The sequence below is a fragment of the Myotis daubentonii genome, chromosome 5 (assembly GCF_963259705.1).
Source record: "Myotis daubentonii chromosome 5, mMyoDau2.1, whole genome shotgun sequence".
Taxonomy (NCBI): domain Eukaryota; kingdom Metazoa; phylum Chordata; class Mammalia; order Chiroptera; family Vespertilionidae; genus Myotis; species Myotis daubentonii.
Genome location: NC_081844.1, coordinates 90,696,476 through 90,718,128, shown reverse-complemented (window position 1 = coordinate 90,718,128; position 21,653 = coordinate 90,696,476). Strand labels below are relative to the sequence as shown.

Here is a 21,653-nt window from a genome sequence, read left to right as displayed (position 1 = left end):
CGGGACAGCTCCAACACACAATGTCCCTGCGGCATCTTCTGGCGTCTGAGAGTGGGCGGCTGCAGCCGGGCCGGGAGGAGGGACGCGCGGTTTCTGTAACAGGGCCTAGGATTTTCTGGCTGTAAAATGCTGTCATTTGTGGAGTTCTGGGCAGAGCTGCTGTGGTGAGCTGGGGAGAAGAGAGAGAAAACCAAGCAGAGGGGATCCTGAGCCCCAACGCCTATTTCCCCTGCTCTGTTGGCCATTCGGGGACTTGCATAGCTATGTTTTGTTTGTTATAAAGAAAGGGTACTGTTGCTTAAAAAGAAATACAAAGAGAGGGGGCTTAAAAGTGACTGACCAACAGGTGATTTCACAGATGAGTAAACTGAGGCCCACAAAAGTGAAGGGATTTACTCGAAGTACATAGAGGCGGATGTTGTGGGGACAGGGTAATCCTTTTGTTTCCGAACAAATCTGACACCAGGTTTTTAATTGTTTTGGGAATCTAGGAGCCCTCACAGACTCTCCTACGAGCCACGGCCACTCGCCCCAGAAAAATGCACCTCACTGTGACTCACACAGAATGTTGTATATTACTTCCCCAGGTCCCCCTACTCTAAAGCCTACCTGTGGACCCCCAAGGGAGGGGCCCTTCTGATCTGAGAGTATGGGTCTTGGAAAGAGCACTGGAAGATGAAGCAGGAATACTGGGTTCAAGGTCCTGGCCTCAGTCTCTCCATCTGTGGAATGGGGAGATGGTAGACCTCTATGGTAAGATATTACAAGGCATACAAGCTTCTGATGCAGCCACATGTGGCCCACACTGGCCCCCTGAGGAGCTGCTCCCATGGCCTACCCCAGCTCTGTCCCTTTCCCCAGACATTCTAACCCTGTCTGCTCTGGGTTCCACATGCCCAGGCCGTGCTCTGTGCTGAGCGATCAGATCCGCTGACTTGGGCTATGAGTTGCTGGCCACCAAGAGGTTTTGGATGCGAATCCTCCCACAGATAGCAGGTCTGCCTGCATTTGACCAGGCACTTCTGAAACCACCCTCATCTCAGGGAGGGAGAATGCTTAGGTGTCTTCACTGGCAGTGGGGAGGCCTTTGGGGAGAAGACTGGACATCGATTGTCCGGTGCCTGTCACCAACATCCAGACAAGATGGAGTAGCTAGGAATCTAGGACTAGAATTCTGGAGAGAGGGGTGCTAGCTAGAAGCAACTTTCCATCTTGGATGATGGCCAATGGCTTCCACCATTTTTTTGGGGGGGCGAGGGGGCTCACAGAATCCTTTGTGAAGCTGACGAAAAATATGCATCCTCTGCTCGGAACAATGCACAGACACAGAATAATTTTATTAAAATTGCACGTGTGTTCACGAATGCCCAGAGTCTCCCCAGAGACCCCAGCTAATGGCCTGGGTTGATGGGATGAAGGGGAAATGGTAAGAGAATGATGGAGAGAGAACGGGCAACAGCGATGTTGGGAGGAAGAGGACGAAGTGAACACAATGTCAGCGAGGGGGGTGCCAGGCAGATGCCGTGACCCAGAAACCAAAAGTAGAGGGGGGCTCGAAGCTGGGTGGTCAATGGGGCCAACCACCTGATACGGGCAGGCAAGGCCGATCAGCAGCAGTGGGGCTGAGGCTGGGGGGGCACTGGGTGGGCGGGCCTGGCACAGCTTTTCTCCCAGGGAGCCCGGGGGTGGGAGCCAGATTGTGGTGGGTGCACGGAGTGTGGGAGGTGGGAAGAGGGGGTGGCGGATGTCGGACACTTGTTCTGGAAATTTGGCAGCAAGGAAGGGAGGAAGGAAGTGGCCCAGGCTGCTGAGTCGAGAGAAAGGTTCTTCGTTTTAAATTTATTTATTTTTAAATATTGGGGGCAGGATGGTTGTTTATTTTTCCAGAATGAGGGAGACCTGGGTGTGTTGGAGGAAGTAGCCAGTGACGTGAAGACCCTGAAGATTGTCAGGACCCCTGGCAACCAGACCTCCAAGGAGTACAGAGTGGAGGGAGGGGTTGGTGACTGTGTGGTCTCCACAGGGTCATTAACAGTGTCCCTGTCTGCTGAGACCTGCAGGCTCTGAGTACTCGGGGGAAGGTCGGGGGGGGGGGGGGTCCTCTAGAGCAGTGGTTATCAACCGTCCTAATGCCGCGACCCTTTAATACAGTTCCTCATGTTGTGGTGATCCCCAACCATAAAATTATTTTCGTTGCTACTTCATAACTGTAATTGTGCTACTGTTATGAATCATAATGTAAGTATCTGTTATGCAGGATGTATTTTCATTGGTACAAATTGAACATAATTAAAGCATAGTGATTAATCACAAAAACAATATGTAATTATATATGTGTTTTCCGATGGTCTTAGGCGACCCCTGTGAAAGGGTCGTTCGACCCCCAAAGGGGTAGCGACCCACAGGTTGAGAACCGCTGCTCTAGAGGGTGTTGGCAGTGACCAGTCTTGGGTAGCAGGCATCTCTCCCCATCCCTGCGGAGTAGAGGCTCCCACAAATGGCTCAGAAAGAAGTGGGGCTGGGGCTCCTCGTCTCCATCTTTCAAACAGGGAAACTGAGGCCCAGAAGGATAAGCGAGCTGGAAACCGAGCTGTGTGAGGACCCAGGTCTTCCCACTCCCCATGCAATGCTCCTGGCGCTGCACCTCACTGCCATGTGAGCATTTCAGGGTGTTTCCGGCCGGAGAGGGTGATGAGCCCCTGTGGGCTGGCGGCCAGTAAGTCCCAGGACACACGCCTGCCAGGCAGCCAGAAAGCAATTTCCCAGTGTGATTCTTGCTTTTCACAGCCCATTAGCACGTTCCCACATTCTCGGCCATACTGGACCCACTCTCACCGCACGCCCTCTCCATCTGTCAGTGGGAGAGGTTGGGCAGCCCCGGCACGGCCTCCTTCCCGCGCACATTCATGCCCGCACACACCCCGGGGCAGGCTGCTGTGTTTGGGGGTGCAGCCCCTCCTCACCATGGCCCCCACCTCCTCTCCTAGCTTGCTTCTTCCCTGGGCCTGGCAAACAAGGTCCATTTTGTTTCTGATGATGCCAGCTGTTCGCAGCACCTCGTAGGTAATGACGCCTATAAAAGGCGTTGTTTCCTGAGCATTTACTGTACTCCAGGGACTGTGCTAACCCATCGCATACCTTATTACCATGAGTCATTGAGAAAGCTGCACAGGGTGGGCACAGCTCTCAGCGAATTTCACAGGGCAGAAAGGGGCTCACCGAGGTTAAGGCGCTTGCCAGTAAGCGGCTGAAGCACGATTTGAACTCTGCTTGCTCTGGTTCTGAAGAGCCTGTCATCCACATAGGACTCCACTACCCAACACGGGATCATTCGCCACATACAGTTATTTCCGTGAGCTAGAATGAAACACTCAGATCTTCAGTCCTCTAGCCCCATGGCAGGTGCCACAGTCATAGGAAGCTAGCGACTGCCCATCGGACAGCGCGGACTCATTCCATCATCACACACAGCACGTTCTGCTGGGCGGCGCTGGTGTGGAATATTAAAGATGGAAAGGCCTCTGCTAGTTCGCCTCCTCCAGACCCCACCCCCATGCTGCAGATGAAGACACTGAGGCCCACTGAGGCCATTCCCCTGCCCAAGACCTCCCAGCATGACGGAGGCCTGAGATCCTGACCCCCAGTGTCTCTCTGTCTCACACGCACCCCTCCCTGCCCACATTCTGTGACCCTCTTAATAACGTGGATACACACTTCAGACCCAAGGGTGATGCATCTGTGCTCTGTCCCACCCAGAGCCACATGGCATCACGGACATCAGGGCACTGACAGGGCTGCCGACACACACCTGTGAGCAGACACGTTTCCTCGACCCCTTTACACCCAGGACACGTTCCCAGGCACTCCCAGGACCCTCCCATGACACCCTGCACTCACATAGAGCCCTCACGTGCAGGCCTCATCCCTTCCTCTTGGGAGCCCTGGTCACTTCCTCTGCCCTGCCCTCCCCACCTGGGCCTCCTCCCCTCTCTCCCTCTCTGTCCTGTTTCCAAGCTCCTGCCCACCCACTTGCTGGCCACCTGCTCAGCTCAGGCCCGGGGGAGGAGTGGGCTGGCTCTTCTGTTTGCCAAGGCAGCTGCGCTGTGGCCACTCGCTCACGCTGGACCAGAATGCAGAAGCATGCCCTTCTGATGCAGAAGATAAAAGAGGAGGAGGTTAGGGCAGCAGGCTCGCTGCCCCCGCTCTCATTCTTCCTACAGATTTCCCCTGCCCCTCCTCTCCCTGGCCCCAGCCCCTGGGCAGGCGCGGAGGAGCCTTCCCACTCTGGACGCAGGTTCTTTGGGGCCTCCGTGCTCAGAGCCCCCTGTGACGCCCACCAGTGCTCGTTTCTAGGGCGGGGCGGGCATCAGGCGGGACTTCCCCAGAAGGTGGGCAAGACAGTGCCAAGCTGGCTGGGACAACATGTTAGAATAAAATACAGATTCCCGGGGCCCCACTCAGAGGTCTGAACGGGGCCTTAGAATACACATTTTTAAAACACCCCCAAGGGGTTCTGAAGCAGCCAGTTGGAGGACCACTGATTTAAGGTCTTTATCTAGAATGGGGCTTTATTTCTCTGGTGGGGAAATTCCCTCCCTCCCTCCCATAGGAACTGAACTCCCGCTCGGACCACGCAGGGCCTGGGTGCTGGTGAGCAGCACTGAACCCGGCCCTGCTCGGGAGCTTAGAGCCTCCTCCTTCGTGGCCCTGTCTCCCCCTGGAGATCTCGGAACCTTTCCCAGAAGTGGCCACTTGCACCAGTCTCTCTCCTGGGGCCTTTGAAAACGGTGGCTGAGCAGGGGACCCGAGAAGGGACCTGAAGGTCTACAGGTCCAGCCCCTGCCTGGCGAGCATGGGTACCTTTGGGAGGCACGTTGGGCCCTATGCTCCTCAGGCGCCTGTTCCTCGTCCTGACACCCGTGACTGAGAATCCTCTCCCTGGGGAAGACAACCTGACCAGCAGCCACACACCTGAGCTAGAGGGGGAGTGTGTGTGTGTGTGTGGGGGGGGGCGGGGGTCTCGGTGTCTGGGAGAGCAAACCAGAGGCTCCGTCACGGGAGGCTTCCCAGGGACGGTGACTGGGTCCTGCTGCTTTACTCTGGGTGCAGGACAGGCAGGGGCTGCACACCCCGGGGAGGGCCTGTTGCTGTGCGAGACTCTCCATCTGCCCGTGAGCTCTGGCTTTCTCCAGCTCCCTCCCAGGACATGCGCCCTAGTCCCCAGCTCCCTCCCAGCTCTTTCTTCCCATCTTTCTCCACAGCGTCCCACCACTCCCTGCAGGCTCCCTCATGCTGCCCAGACGCAAAGCCGGTGACACGATGCCCAGGGTCTGTGCAGAGAGGGCTTCTGTGCCGGCCTGCTGGCTTCCTCGGTGCCTGCCAGCGTCCTTCTCTGTCCCTGCCAGCCACACCTTGGTGGCTGGGACCTGCTCGTATGCTTAGGAGGGGGATCAATATTTGGAGGATATGACGGGGTGCGCCCACGGCAGGAGCCTGGACGTGCAGGCCAGGAAGCAGCAGGCTCAGTGGTGGGGGAAAAGCCGAAAACCTGGGAACGCAAATAGCTGAGTTCTTGATGCGGCCCTGCCTGGCACTCGCGGTGTGACCTCGTGCAATCTACACTGAGCTACACGGAAGCTGAAGCTCTGAGTCCCACTCCAGACTGAAGGCATCAGAATCTACATTTTAGCAAGACACCCGGGTCCTTTGTATGAACCTTAAAAATGGGGAAGCCTGCCCCACAGACTGGCTTCTTACCGTTAGTCAGCCTGTGTTCAGGGTGGTAATGCTGGCGACCACGGTCCGTTCCAGCCCCCCAGCCGCCGCCTCTGTGATGGGAAGGGGTTGGAGCAGATGACCTTTGTGGTGGAGGGTGCAACACGGCACCGAGGTGCCAGCTCTATACTCCAACTAGTTTTGTTTGGCCAGAGACTATGTTTATATTTAAAAAGAATAAGGTGCCAGTATTTAAAAATTGAGACATTTCACATAAATACTTCAAATTCTCTTCAAACCACCAATACTTAGAAGATAAAATCCCAGGAACCTCCTAAAACATAGAAAAAGATGCCCAGCTTTACTCTTAGTATGAGAATTACCAATCAGATCTACACTGAGTTGCCGTTTGTTATCGATCTCGCGAACAAAGATAAGAAAGTTTGATAGCACACCACGTGGGCAAGAGTGGAGGAAAATGGGCCCCTCACCGTAAGTCGGTACAATCTCTAAGACGGAAAATCTCTCATTTCTATCAGAATTACCAAACAACACCCACCCTTTGACCAAACAACACAGGTTCTAGAAATTTAACCACAAACACTTGCACACATGGGAAAAGTAATTATAACACACATGTGGAAGGTTAGTGGTTGCAGCGGTGTTTGTAATCGCTACAGGTTGGAGCTAACCTGATGGCCCGTCAGCAGAGATTGGCTAGGTAAACTACAGCCATGTGATTAAATACAATCTCGTGAGGAGCTCTTTGTGTAATGGAAGGCGGCTCACCTAAACATCTAATGGAAAATGGAGGATGCAGAACAGCTTGCGAGACCCAGTAGCATTTGCATGGGGGAGAGTGTTTGGAAAGATGCTCTGGTAACACTGGCCGTCTCTGGGGAGGGGACCTCGGAGTTGGGTCCAGGGGTGAGAGGGAGTTTTTTCACTATCTACACTTTTGTATTTTTTGAGCTTTGAAGCATGTCAATGTGTTACCTACTCAAAGAAAAAAAAACCACACTAAACACTTTCAGGGGCCTAGATTCTGTGATTCTAACACTACGTGATTCTAATGTTTTATAATTTGGTGAGCCTGACTTACTAGGCCTCTGGAAGGCTCATCAGCCATGGTTCTCCTGGGTCTCTGTCCCTGCAGCGGCCACAGCATCCCCTCTGAGCTCGAGCAGTCCCGAAGGAGGGCTCCCTAACCCACCGCGGTGGAGCTGCAACAACACCAGCATCTCCGGGGCCTTCCCTCACCCCCTTTGGCTTCTCTGTCCTCCTAGGGGAGCCTTCTCGGTGGTGCGCAGGTGTGTGAAGGTGCTGGCTGGCCAGGAGTATGCTGCCAAGATCATCAACACCAAGAAACTCTCGGCCAGAGGTAGGTGGGAGATCCACGCCTTCCCGCCTTGGGGGGGTCTCCTTCCCTTCACCCCTCCCTCTACCCCTCGGCTTAGAACCAGGGCCGCAGTCTGTCCCCAGGGGCAATGCTGCGGGCCGGGATGAGAGCTCTTCTGGTGGGTGCTATGCAAACAGATCCCTCCGTTTTCCACCCTTGTGGGGTCTAGGCTGGAGGCCGCAGCCTTTCTGATAGGCCAAGCTCTCTGCCTGAACATCCAGGTGAAGGCGAGGATGCCAAGCGGGACTTCCTTTCCCTTCTTTTCTGCCTCTCGCCTCCATTCTCACCTCCAGACCTCTGCATCCGCTGTTTCCTCTGCCCGGATGCCCTTACCTGGCTCCTTACAAGGTTGGCTTCAGGTCGCATACTTTGAGAGACTTCCCTGACCCCCAAATCTGAGGGCGTCTCCCCCATTTTATATCTCTCATTACTGTTTACTTTCCTGTGGCTTCCCCCATCCCCCAACACACACCTGGGCTTAATCCATTTACTGTCTTGGTTCCTTGTTTAACATCCATCTTTCCTCCTGACTCTAAGTTCTAAGAGGGTAAGGACGGGTCTCATTCCCTGTGACATGCTCAGTACCGAGGACAGCGCCCTGCACAGCCAAGGTGCTCAGCTAGTGTCCATCAAACTCCAGGTGCTGGGCGTCAACCACACCAGTCTGATCTCCGGTCCCTGATGCTCCCTGGGACAGTGGCTTCCAAACCTGTGCTCACCATGGAATCTCCTGGAGAGTTTCAAACACTCCTGATGCCTGGGCACTCCCAAGGGGGGGGGGGGGTCGTGATTTAATTAGCTTGGGATGTGTGACCTGGGAAACATCCCCAGGTAATTCTAATTTGGAAGCGATCCTAGACCAGCAGCAGCATCATCACTAGGAGACTGTTAAAAATGCAAATTCTTGATTCCAGACTTAAGCAATCAGAGTCTGCATTTTAAGATCCGGGCGATTCACGTGGACGGTAAAACTTGGGGAGCCTGCCTAGAAGTCTTGCTTCCTCTCTGTAGCAGGTGACTAGGGCAGTCATGGTGGTGGCCACGGTCAGGGTGTTGGGTGTTGGGTGTTGGTGAGGGTTCCCTTCAAAGATTCCATCCCTGGTCTGAACAGCGACCTGGGGGGGATCACTGGGTGGTGGAGGGAATTCTGGCGGGTGGCACGGTGCAGGTGTGGGCTGTGCAGCCATGGCTTGTGTGGTGGGGAGACACCGTGTGCTGGGTTAGGGCTGGCAGAGTCCAGGAGTTTGCCTGGTGCAGGCGGCAGCTGTGTCTGGGCTGGGGCCCAGCAGGTGTGGGGTTCATGGAGGCTGGATCAGGATGTTCCCGCAGTCCCCCGCAGGCCTTCCAGCAGGCCCCGTGTTAGACCTCGTGTTGCTGCTTTTCATCTCTCCGACTCAGTGTGCTTGGGAGCCCAGCACTTTCTCCTAGTTACCAAGCTCTCCTATAGGCAAACCAGTGTCCTGCAGGGAGAAGAGGCTGGGGGTGGGGTGGGCGGCATTCTTTGAAAGCCCAGGGCCCCGGTGACACATGGTCAGCATGAAAGCCCATGTGGAAGAAGGGGAGAGATCTGTCCGACGAAAGGTCTGGAGCCAGAGCCAGGGGGTGGGGGTAGGGTGGGGAGGGGCCAGGACAGGCAGGAGGGCCAGCTAGAGCGCTGCCTCTTGTCCAGATGGTGGAACTGGCCTTGCTGTTGCTGGGTGACTAGTGGCAGCCTGGTGCCCTCTGTGTTTTGTGTCTCTGACAAACAAGGGAGCTGTCCCAATCCCTGAAAAATAGTGGAGGCAGGACCAGAGTTATGACTTGGGGTGACAGGTTGACGTTGCTTTGAAACTAGGGAGGATCAGGAACCAAGGTCCTTCCTGGGTGCTGGGGTCTTGAGTGGGTTCAACATACGCGCGCGCGCGCACACACACACACACACACACATACACACACACACACACGTGTATGGGGGAGAATGGAGAGAAATTGCCTCTTTTTTAGAAGGCGGCTAAGCATTCCTGGGCAGTGTATGCAATGGGCTGTGCCAGGCAGTAACCTCCATGCCCCCTCTTTTGATTTGTTGAACCTTTGACCTCCTGGGAGGAAGGTGGCCCAGGCCTGGGGGAGCATGGAGGGTGGGAGTGGGGATGTTCTTGGGGGAACCTTTCCAAAGGAGCCTGCCAGCTGCCAATGCTTTCTCCCCAGCGGGAGGAGAGCAGAGCTCCTTTTTGCTGGTTTCTTTGTTTGCTAGTCAAGGTGCCTGGGGCGGGCAACGGTTTGAGACTATTTGGCAATGCACGCTAAGCTGCTCCTTGGCAGCTCCCGGCAGGGGACTGTGCCCACCTGGGGTGTCTGTCCAACCCCCATGGAGCTATGGCTTCCCCTTCAGTGGGGCAGCCTCTTCTATCCAGCGGTTCCAAAACCCAGGAGATATTTGTTTTATGTATTTTCAAACTAGTCTTTTCAATAAAATGCTCATAGGACAGACAATTCCAAGAAACCATATAGACATGAAATGAGAAGTAAAAATGTTGCCTGTCCGGCCCCCTGCCAAATCCCCTGGGAGCCTTTATAAAATTGCAGCTGCCCTGGGCGGTTCCACCCCCGGACTTGGATTCAGTAGGTGAGGCCCGGGCTCCGCGTTGACAAAACCCTGTCAGCGAGTATCTGCTCAGCGAAGTCCCTGCCAGGGGCTCTGTGTGCTTTCCAGCCCCGGCTCGCCGGGCACACCCAGAGAGTTCATTACCATGGCTGGGCACGTGGGCCTGGCTGGTGCAGCCAGAGGTGACTGGCCTGGGTACAGCGACCTCCATAGGCCTCACTGTCCACCTTGGCACTGAGGGGCCACTTGTCAGCTCCCTGGTGACCAGCCTCCGGACATGGGGTGGGAAGCAGGGCCTGCGCTCATTCAGCTGCCCCAGAGCCGCAGGCCCACGTGAGGGAGCATCTCTCCTGTCCTCCTCATCTTCCTCCCACCCTGCCTGGCACTCAGTCCTGGGGATTATTTCTCCAACCTCCCAGGATCGGGAGCCCTGCTGAGGCCCATGGAGGGTGGGACACTTCCTGTCCCAGACTAGGAGGCCTATTTTCTCTCTTGGTGCCCGTGCCTCTGGTCCCAATCCTGCCACCCACCTGCCTCTGGAGCCCATCTACCCCTGGAGCCCACCTCAGCAGGAACCTGCCCCTCTGCAGGCAGAGAGCCCTGGAGCTGCCTGATTGTATCCCCGCAGCCCCCCCACCTCTGCTCTGTCCCACCGCACCCTGCTGGCCCCTGTAACCTACCCCCACCCACCCCTGCCTGCTGAGCTCTGGGCAGGGCTGGTCCCCACAACCCCAACATCCTGGAGGCCTGCCCCCAGGGAGGGAGGGGGAAGGTTCACAAGGCATGTTGTGGGCATTGGGGGGCGACCCTTCCAGGGCTGCAGACTTGCTTCCCTCAGACCTCTCACCATCGTGGGACTCTACTGAGCTGGATGAGTGGCTTTAGCAATGAATTAATTATTATCATGGGAGGCAAGATGGTGTAGTCTTTGTGAACATGGATTGAGGTCCGAGTTCGGCCAATTCTTAGCTCTGGGATCTTCGGCCAGCTGGGCTCTAAAGCCCTGGGAACGCGGTAGTGACTGACGGACAAGCTCTTGCTCTCATGGCACCTGTTTTCAGGAAGGGGGACTGAAAAGAGCATTAAACACAGACAGATAAGCTGGGCAATCTCAGGAAGCGACGAGTGTTGTGAAGAAAATAAGACAAGGTAACGGGGAAGTGATGGGGCAGGAGGGACACTCGGAAAAAAAGAAGGATGCAGCCACGAGAAGGCCCAGGATACGAGCATTCCAGGCAGAGGGCACAGCAAGTGCAAAGGCCCTGAGGTGGGAAGGGTTTGGTGTGCTTGAGGCTCAAAAGGAGACCAAGGTGGCTGGAACTGCAAGGCCAAGATGAGGCAGGACCCAGCAGGGTCTTGGCTGTAGTGAGGAGTCTGGACTGTATTATAAGGACATTAGGAAGCTGTTGGGGAGTTTGAAGCCTGGCAATGACAAGGTCTATTTTATATATTAACTAGAGGCCTGGTGCACAAATTTGTGCATGGGTGGGGTCCGGCTGGCCCGCCCCAATCGAGGCCAATTGGGGCCAGGACAGTGAGGGGGAGGGGCCACAGGAGGTTGGCCAGCCTGCTCCAGCCCTGATCGGGCCGGTTGGCTGGCCACAGTGCACGTCATAGCAACCAGTTGTTCTGGATTCTGGTCGTTCTGGTCATTCTGGTTGTTTGGCTTTTATATATATACTAGGGGCCCGGTGCATGAAATTCGTGCACTGGGTGTGTGTGTGGGGGGAGTGTCCCTCAGCCCAGCCTGCCTCCTCTCACATACTGGGAGCCCTCAGGCGTTGACCCCCTTCACCCTCCAATCGCAGGATCGGCCCCTTGCCCAGGCCTAACACCTCTGGCTGAGGCATCCGGCTCAGGCAGCGGGGACCCACAGCTGCAGCGGCCCCGCGATCGTGGGCTTCGCTTTAGGCCCAGGCAAGGGGCCCCTAGCTCCTGGGACTGCCAGCTTCGACCGTGCCCAGCTCCCATCGCTGGCTCCACCCCTACTTCCTGCTATCACTGGCCAGGGCGGCAAAGGCGCCTGATTCTCCGATCATGGCTGGGGGGCAGGGCAAAGGTGGCCCCAGGGCCGCCTTTGCCCTGCCCCCCAGCTCTTAGCTCCCCACTGGGTTTCCGATCACTGTCAGTGGCAGGGGGCTTCTTCCTGCTTTCCCTTTGGCCTCCCTGCATTGTGCCTACATATGCAAATTAACCGCCATCTTGTTGGCAGTTAATTTGCATAGAGCCCTGATTAGCCAATGAAAAGGGTATCGTTTCAATTACCATTTTTCTCTTTTATTATATAGGATATATATATATGAGCTCCTTGGCTGCTAAGGACTTTTGACAGATTAGGGTTAGAGGGTGTGTCCAGGAGTGGCTTCTCAGAGCTCTGAGTTCTAATAAGGCTGGACCATCTAGCTGAGTGAGTTTGATAAAGTGACTGCTTCTTTATCCCTGTGCCTCAGTTTCCCCATCTACATAACAGAATGAGGCCTCAGAGGTCAAGAGAAATACAATTCCTACATTTCTTGAGGTTTTCTGTATAGTATTAGAAAATGAGAACATTTTCAAACAGAGTCACAAAAATTATTGTGTAACGTGTGTTTCTATTCAAGGTAATGCTTTTAGCAAGTGGCAATGCAGTGTAACTGTCCTACACACAAGATGATTACAAGATTTATAAAAACGATTAGTCCCTAGCATTTCCTGCAGTGAGGTCTGGTGACCAGGCACAAGTTAGTTGCATGACCAACGGTTTCTTCTTCCATTCCTGGGCATAATTCTGTTCCTGGCTAAGCTCACATGGAGGAAACACCGGAATTCTGAATTTGCCCCTCCCCATGTGTAGCCTGAGCCAGAAGGCCCCCAGCCCCCTCTGATAGGCCCAACTTTGACCTGTCTGATTTCTGGCTCTGCTGGAGGGATGGAGGGATGAAGGGACAGGGTATGGAGCAGGGGGTGGGCCCAGCCTTCCTGGGTAGATGGGGATTCCCCTCCTTTGCCTTGGCATTGCCCTTCCCCCACCCTAAAGGGTAAAGAAAGAGGCTGGGAGGGAAGGGGAGTTAGGGCGATGCCCCTGGGTCCACCTCCCCTCCTTAGCCTGCAGCTGGTCGTTAGCTGGGGAGTTGAGCTTACACTCTATGAAAACTTGATTGGATTTAATTGCTTTGCTGATGGAAAAGCCACATTTCAGTATTGATCTTGGCTTCTGCAGCCCTTGGAGGATGGCCAGTGATTGTTCTCATGGAGGGGGCGGGGAAAGGGGGGCTGGCTGCCAGGGGGCAAGGGCTGGGACTCCATCCTCATCGTCCTCCCTGGTGCTTACCTGCTCTGAAGAGGCCCTTGGGAGACCAGGGTTCTAGTCCTGGCTCCACCTCTGAGTGTCTTTGTGAGAGCCCTCCCGTGGGGCTCGATTTTCCCCTTTGAGAATGGGGGGCAGGCAGAGGTGGGGATTTGTCAGGGCGTGGAGAACAGTATAGCACAGGGCTTTAAAGCTCCCTCCTGGAGTCTGGCTGCCCGGGTACAACACATGGCTCCACTGCTCACCACGGGCGTGACTTTGGGCAGGTACTTACCTCTCCGAACCTCTGTTTCTTCCTCTTAAAAGGCAGAATAGTAATTACACCCCCTCAAAGGGTTGCAGTGAGGGCTTGACAAGCATATAAAGCTCTCTGCACAGTGCCTAGCACATGGTAAATATTCTACATTTGTAATTGGCTCCGTTTTATTGGTGGTGTTTTTTTAATTAAGGCATTAATGACCGAATTGTGGGTAAAGCACCGGGAAAGGAATTAGAAAATACATTTCCAGTCCCAGTTCTGCCACTGATGAGGCCCCGGCTTCTCGGGCTGCAGTTTCCTCATCTGTAAAGTGGGGTCAGTGATGCCCACGGCCAGGGTGTTGGGAGGACTGAATGGGGTATGACTTGCCCAGCAGCCTCAGGGGGCAGATCCTGAAGCAGGCCTCTCTCCCAGGTGAGTGGGGAGACCCAGGGGTTTGGACAAAAGTCCTGGAAGGCAGGTGTGAGAGCTCTGGCTCAGCCACATACAAGTTCTACCCTGCATTTTTTGGGGGGCTCTCTGTGTCCTCTGCACAGGAGGTGTCTTCTGCAAATTAATACAGCTCTTCTGCAGAGAATACCCACTCCCTCAGAAAGGTTCACTCATTTCATCATTTGTTTTTATATTCAGTTATTTTTTGAGCACCTACTATGTGCCAGGCATTTGGGTAGATGCCAGAGGTACAACAGAGACCAAGTCCCCGCACTCAAGGGTAGAGATATCAACAAGAAAGAGTGAGATGTGCTATCCAGGGGCCTGGAGAGCACAGAGGAGGGGCCCACCAGCCTGGCAATCAGGGCAGGCTGCCAGGAGAGGGCGACATTAAGGGCGGGTAGGAGTGAGTGATGGCCAGTGAAGGACCAGTGGGAGGTTGAGGGGGAGTGTTCCAAGCCGAGAGAATCGCTGTGTGAGGGCCCCAAAGTGAGAGGACTGAGCAGGATGTGCCCAGAGAAGGGAACCTCAGCGGTTCATCTGGCGGGAGCGTAGTGTGAGGGGCAGCGCTGGAGGAGGGGCAGCAGGAGCCGGGCCTGGCTTCATGGAGTTTGGGTCCAATATAGGGAGGGCTCAAGGATGGTCTTCCTTTGAGGCCCTAGAGCCTGAGGCCCACAGAAGGGAAGGGACTTCTGCATCATTGCAACCCGGCCTCTCTCTCACTGCCCGGATAACCCAGAGCCGTGCCTGAAAGGGCCCGGGGCTGCCCTGGGAGATGGTGATCATAAGAGGCTGTAGGAGGGAGACATGGAGAGGGTGGAGGCTCCTCCTCACCTGGGACTCACCTGGGCGTCTCTCTATCCCTGTTTCAGACCATCAGAAGCTGGAGCGTGAAGCCCGCATCTGCCGCCTGCTGAAGCACCCCAACATCGGTAAGTTCTAGGGGGACAAGTGAGGGGTGCAGGGTGGGGCTTGGCCCTGCTCATCTTGGGCGGTGTGTGTGTGTGGTGTGTGTGTGTGTGTGTGTGTGTTTTGCTGATAGGGTGAGGAGGCAGCTGCTCTCTTTTCTGGGGATGGCGGCAAGGGAGATGGGAAAAGGGGGTGTCTTTGATGGTTTCCAAATTCTTCAGCGACCAGCTTGGTTGGGGGGAAGGTGAAGAAGGGGCCCTTCCTCGCAGCCCACGCTGCCGGCAGCCTCCTTCAGAAAAGCTGTTTCAGGAAAACTCCTGAAGCCTTTCATCTCTCCAGAGAGACAAAAATAGGCCGAGCTTGGCCTTGGCCAGTGCAGCCCACTTCCCTAACCCACCCCCATGCTGAGTCAGCCTGGCACGGTGGTCCTGCCCACCTGCCTAGCCCTGTGGCTGGCCTGCCCCTTCAAGGCTAGCAGCAAGGTGGCCCCTGCCCAGGGATAGAATGCATGCAGAGGCTGTGTGGAGGGGTGGGGCCCAGGGCAGGCCGGACTCGCCTCCTCACCCCTGCACAGTCTGAGGGGTTGTGTCCCTGCCTATCAGGGTTCAGAGTCCTGAGGTAAAGAAGTACAGATTCTAGATAAAGTTCTGCAGGAAATGGCTGTGTGACCTTGGGTAGGAGCACTACCCTCTCTGAGCCACTTTCTCTCACCTTCACAAGGAGAGTGCTGTCGGACCCACCTGAGCATCGTGTTAACAAGTAGATTCTGGTTCGGCAGATCTGGGTCTGGGTGGGGCCCAAGACTTAGCATTTCTAACGTGCTTGGAGGCAATGCCAAGGCTGCCGGTTCACAGACCACACGCTGAGGAGCAAGGCCTCGGTGCCCTCTAAGGACTGTACCCACTCTGACAGCCACCACACCTTCTCCCTCCAGGGAAGCGTTTCTCTGTGCCCAGGGCCCCAAGGGTTAACTCTTCTGCTGGAGAGAAGCATCTCCATCTGCTATTTATACCCAGAAGGCACCTCCCCTTCCCTGGGCCTGGGAAGGGGAGCAGGGCACAAACAGCAGCAGCCGTGGAGGCTCCAGCGCCAGAACCAGAGAAGGGGCGGCTGGTGGCTGGTGGGAGGAACTCTGATTGGACTCTGGTCCCTGGTCTGCTCCTGGCCTCACGGTGCGGCGCCCTCCCATGCTCCAACTCCCCAACGGTATCTCGGAGGAGGTTGTGAGTGATCTCCGACTACAACATCCCACAGTTCCTATAAAGGAGGTGTGAGTGTGTGTGTGTGTACACGCGCGTATGTGTTTTGCTACTTCATTGCCGCTGTCTCAGGTCAATGCTGCCTCCTCCGATTTGCACCCCATCTCCCTCTCATTCCCAGCTATAACGGGGAGCAGTAAGTATGGGTTCTGGGGCTGACAGACTGTAGCTCTCTGTATCATTACCACCTGCAGACCCCAGAAGACCACCCCAAGGAGCAGGGGACACCCTGAGGGTTTAGCAGGTCATTTGGGATGCCAGGCACCGGGTTGAGTACCTTGCCAGCACCCTTGCTACTAAGAGAGGAGGCTCAGAGAGGTTATGGAATTCACCCGAAGTTACACAGCTTGTAAGAGGTGTTGCTGGGAGGTGAACCCAGCAAGTCCGACTCCAGGGCCCTTCTCAATCATTCTATTTAGCGTCCCAAGTGGACCTCAGGGGTGTGCTGTCAAGGCGGGGGGGGGCGTGTGGATAGGGGGAAAAGTACTTCCCTTCAACTTCTAAGAGAAAAATGATAACTGTTAGAACTATGACAGGCATGTCAGAGATTCGTGAGTTCAGCCACATAAATGAAAACTAGGTTACAGAATGTTTGTTCTATGACAATGTTTTAAAAATTCAAAAAAGTGACAGCATAATTCACTGGGCACAGACATGCCCGTCTCCGCACCGGGGGTGGGACTGTCATGTAGCCCGTGGTCCTTGGATTCGGCTGTCCTCCTGGGCGCTGGGCTGAGCTTGTCGTCAGGGAGGCCTCTACCGATGGGAGGTTTTGTATGTGAGAACAGCAGTGAGAAGAGGCCCTGTCTGCTGGGCTCCAAACGGTGTCAGCCACCCCCCAGGGACCGAAGCTGACTCCAGAGTTCTCCCTGGATCGGGCTGGAGTCCAGCCCCCATGGCTCGCCTGGCTGCTCAGAGGGGCAGCCTTTTACAATCAGCACAAAGGCATCGTCTGAGCTGAAGTCAGCTCTTCAGGAACAATACCCCCATCCAGTTCTGTCTGTTCCCTCGAACCCCGAGGACCCTCTCTCAAGGGGCTGAGGCTCCTAGTGAGAGGGTGGACCTGGAACCCCGTCTCTTTGGAGCTCCCTGCAAATGGCTGTGGGGCAGACCCCGGAAGGCCTTTCTGAGATGGTTCTGGCTGCAACTTGGCTTCTTGGAGCTTCTCACGCTCAGGAAAGGGAAGTCAAAACCTCTCCCACCTGCTGGAGCAGAGGAGGTAGGAAGGAGTCTATCGCCGAGAGTCTACCCAGTGGTTCTCAACCTTGGCTGCACATTAGAATCACCTGGGATTAAAAAGATTCCCAGGTGATTCTGGTCTACCCAGAGGAAGGTGGGAGAGAAAAGGGTCTTTTTTTTGGTTGTGAATCCTCACCTGAGGATATTTTTTCCATTGATTTTTAGAGAGAGTGGAGAGGAGGGGTGGGAGGGGGGGGGGAGAGAGAGAAAGAGAAACATTGATGTGAGAGAGGCACATCAATTGGTTGTCTCTCGCCTTGATGGGGCCAGGGATGGAACCCGCAACTTAGGTACATGCCCTTGACTGGGAATCGAACCGGAAACCCTTTGGTGTGCGAGCTGACGCTCTAACCACTGAGCACACTGGCCAGGGTGAAAATTGTCTTTTCCCACCCTTGGCCTTGATACACTAACAATGCAAGTTTATTGTCCATAAGTGAGAAGACAAATAATTTTAAAAGTATCTCCTATAACCTCAGCATCTAGGGCTAAGACTGTATGATTATGCTTCCATATGATAGCTAATGCCTGTACCTCTCAAGGACACCTATACATCTCTCCTTGGGTCGGGTTTCCTTGAAGCTTAGCCCGAGGCAGGGATTTAGGTACTTGTACTCCCAGCGGAGACCTGTAAGGGATGGGGATGGGGGAGCAGGAAGGAGAAGGGGAAGGAATGGCCTGAGGTCAAGTCTAACTGACTTAATCCCAGGTGAGGGGTGCAGTGGGGGGGCCTCTGGAGCATAAGTTCCATCTTGGAGTTGTCCCTCCTTAAGGCCAGGAGACTGGACCTTTGCAGCGACCTTGCCTCCTCACGTTCCTCAGTCATTGGCTGGAAGCTGCAGGTCACCTGCTGGGCAAGGTGGCTCCCTCAGCAGTGGGCAGGTCTCCAGAAAGGAAAGGCAGCTGTGTGCTGTGAGCAGGCCGCCTTCCCAGCAGCGGCAGGTGGCTGCACCGTCTTACCGTGGAGGGCCGGGCAGAGCCCCTGTGCAGGGTTGCTACAGTCTGCACACAAAAAATGCACAATGCTTAGTTCAAAACACATCTACCTTCTAAAAATGAAGCCTGCGTTTGCTTTGACGTGCATTCAAAAATTAAAATCAGTGAATGGATGGAGGAAGGGATATAAATGTAGTTTGGCAAGTATAAGGAAACATTAATGGTAGAACCCAGGTGGTGGGCACATGGGTGTCCACTTGACTATACATTTAAATTTTTTATAATAAAATGTTGATTAAAAAATCAAAACAGGATTATATTATATGTCCTCGGAGGCAACCTGCTTTTTAGCTTTGCTTTGAAATAGATTTAAAACATCTTTCAGGCATTATTTATAAACATATATCATCATTTAAGAATTAAACATTTTTAAAATTTAATCTTGTGTCCCTTCCCTCCTCCTCCATCTCTGGTCCCCATCTCCCCCTTCCCCGGAGTAGGCACCCAGTCTGGGGTATTTGATGCCTGTTTCTCCAAACTTTTATGTGCAGATATGAGAGCCATAAAGAATTTAGGGGATTCAGTATTGAGTCGGAAATCCATGCACATGGCAAAAATCCAATGGCATTAGGGTTCACAGTGAACAGTAAGTCTCACCTATCCATGACCCTTGTTCCTCCAATTCCCCTCCCCAAGGCACCCCAATGCCCACATCTCCATCTCCTCCAGGGAGACGTATGACATATACAAGCTTAAATGTATCCTTGAGAAAAGGACAACGCACACAGCTTTGCATTTTGCTTTTCACCAAACAACATAATTGAGAGCTGATTCCGAACGAGTGAATAGATAACCACCGCGTGATCTTCACAGCTGGGTAATTTCCCATCGTGCGATCCATCATAATCCTCCGGCCTGCACCCGCTCGGCGCACATTTCTAGGTTGTGGCGCAGGGGAGGGTGTGAGCCTGTCTGGGGAGAACCTGCACTTGGCTGGCAGGGTGCAGGTCCCCGAGTCAGCCCCAGGCTTCGGGCACCTTGTTTCAGAAGCTCAGGGGTTATTTTCAGGAGCTCTGGGCTCCTGGGAGCCTGGCTCTGTTCTTGGTAAATGAGGTATGAAGGGAGGACAGTTTTTCAGCATGCCAGAACTCGGGGACTGCTGTCACTGCCGCCTCCACATACTCTATCATCTCCTCAGACCTGGAAGCAGATTGGGGATATTCACTTGGCCAGGGCCAGCACTGAGTGAGCACCGACTGTACGCTTCCAAGTCCAAGAGTCTCATTCTCATTGTCCAGGCAAGGAACGAGAAGCTCAGAAAGGTGTAGCAACTTGCCCAAAGGCACACAGCCAGCAAGTGGCAGAGGTTGGAGCTACAGGATCATTCCATGATGCTTGTCTGCCCAGAAAGGAAATGGAGAGGTGGGGCGTGGAGGAAACCAAACTTTGACCCAAAAAGGGGTCTGGCCCAGCCAGTGTGGCTCAGGAGTTGAGTGTGTCGACCTATGAACCAGGAGGTCACGATTCAATTCCCAGTCAGGGCACATGCAGGGTTGTGGGCTTGATCCTCCGTTTGGGGTGCAGGAGGCAGCCAGTCAATGATTCTCTCTCATTATTGATGTTTCTATATCTCTCTCCCTTCCTCTCCGAAATCAATCAAAATATATTATATTAAAAAAAGGGGGGGGGCGGTCTGTTGTCTTTAAGCCCAGGCCCTCTTGGCAGTGCCTGAAGTGAGGGAGCCCCTGTTCACCTGCATCTGTCAAAGCACCTCGTACCTCATTGTGCTCAGTGGGTGACTGAGAAATAGCAGTGTTGCTGCGGGAGGGATGGGGGGGGCAGGGGTAGGGAGCAGTGTGCTCTCCTGTAACCGGCTGCCTTGGCTCCTCCCGCAGTCCGGCTCCATGACAGCATCTCCGAGGAGGGGCACCATTACCTGATCTTCGACCTGTGAGTTTGCGCCCATCCTGGGATGTACAGGGCACATCAGGGCGGCCCGAGCAGGGAGGACTTCTCTGGGTCTCAAATGCCCCCAGACTGGGCTGAACTCCCTCTCCTGATAGACTTTCCTAGAAGTGGCTGCAAGTTGGTGATCCTGAAACGCCAGCACATTAGCTTTGTCTGTATTTGTGGCTACCGGCGATAGAAAGTTCCCTTTTGGAATAATGTTAAAGTTTTGAATGCCAGTCGATTGAGTGAAAAACCATAATTAAATGAGAGGCCTGGTGGTTCCTGGGCTGGCAGCGGCTCTGTGATGACACTGGTCTCATTTGTAAAAAACCCCAACAGCCCTTGAGATGTTGATAATGGAGGAGACTGTGCATGTGGCAGGCACAGCGCCTTCCTCTCAGCTTTGCTGGGAACCTAACTCTACTCTAAAAATAAAGTCTATTGAACAACAAAACCAAGACCGGGCCCTTGGGCTTCTAGGAACCGAATGAATCCTAGTGATGTGTTCTGAGGGCCCCACCCTAGCTCCCACCTGGGCTTGGTCGGGGAAGAGCCAGGAGTGGGAGGGAGGGAAGTTAGTGGGAGGGTGGGCTGGAAGCCAGGAAGGGGGTTGCAGCAGGGGACATCCCTGTGAGTCCCTCCCTCTGGGGCTGAGGTTCTGAAGTCCCCAGGCCCCGCCCTTAGCTCCCTGGAGACCCTTCCAGCAGAGGCGGCACCTGGGGCCTCTGTGGGAGGGTGACGGTGCCTGTGTCCCCAGGGTCACCGGCGGGGAGCTGTTTGAGGACATCGTGGCCCGGGAGTATTACAGCGAGGCTGATGCCAGGTGAGTTCCCCATGTGGCCTGGCAGGGCATCTCGCCTGCCAGCTTCCCGGGGGGGGGGGGGGGGGGCGTCTTCACGTGGTGACGCCTGCCTTTCTCTCCCCAGTCACTGTATCCAGCAGATCCTGGAGGCCGTGCTGCACTGCCACCAGATGGGGGTGGTGCACCGGGACCTGAAGGTGAGCCCCCAGCCCGAGGGTGCAGCTCCCCAGGGACTGCTCCTCCACCCCCTGTCCTTCCCTCCACCTGCAGAGCCACCGGTGGTGTCAGGTTCCCTTTAATTTCCCCTTGTTGGGCTGGAGGGAGAATATTCCCCTCACTGTTCAGATAAGGAAGCTGGGCTTAGGGAGGTGGAGCACTGGGCTCGGGACCCAGGCCTCCCGGCTCCCAGCCCCGCGTGCTTTGTGCCAAGCAGGTGAGACACGGCTAGAATGCCAAGCGTGGCGATGGCCTGGTCCAAATCCCAGCTAGGCCACTTTCTAGCTTCGCAGTGTCAGCTTCTTTATAGTGGGTGTTGCCATAGCAACCTCTGCACAGGTTGGCGAGAATGTCAAAGGAGACAGCACAGTGCCTGGTACACAGATGCGGTTACTCTTTCCAGGTCTCTGGCAGCGGGGGGCAGCGGGGTCGGGGGGCGGGGAGGAGAATGAAAACAGGTGTTGAGGCCCTCAGGCCCTCTCTCTCCCCACCTGAAGAAGGAGATGGGCAGGACAAGCAGATGCGGAGTCCTGGGGTGGCATCAGCGCACGGTCTTGCTGGGTCAGCACAGACCTCACAGCTCTCCTCTGCTGGGCCTCATGGCCTCAGCAGCTGGTAGCTCATAACATCACTCCTTTTGTGCAGAGCAGGAAACTAGGCCTAAAGA

General features: G+C 54.9%; 1 protein-coding gene across 4 annotated transcripts in view; it reads left to right on the top strand.

The window, feature by feature from the left end:
• Window positions 1–21,653, top strand: part of CAMK2A (calcium/calmodulin dependent protein kinase II alpha) — a 60,765-nt gene that overhangs the window by 7,099 nt on the left and 32,013 nt on the right. For all 4 annotated transcript variants that reach the window (XM_059698901.1, XM_059698899.1, XM_059698900.1 and 1 more), the window contains exons 2-6: window positions 7,002–7,096; window positions 14,548–14,607; window positions 19,914–19,968; window positions 20,726–20,791; window positions 20,895–20,967. In XM_059698901.1, the coding sequence (XP_059554884.1) occupies window positions 7,002–7,096; window positions 14,548–14,607; window positions 19,914–19,968; window positions 20,726–20,791; window positions 20,895–20,967 (349 nt within the window). The remainder of the gene's footprint in view (window positions 1–7,001; window positions 7,097–14,547; window positions 14,608–19,913; window positions 19,969–20,725; window positions 20,792–20,894; window positions 20,968–21,653) is intronic.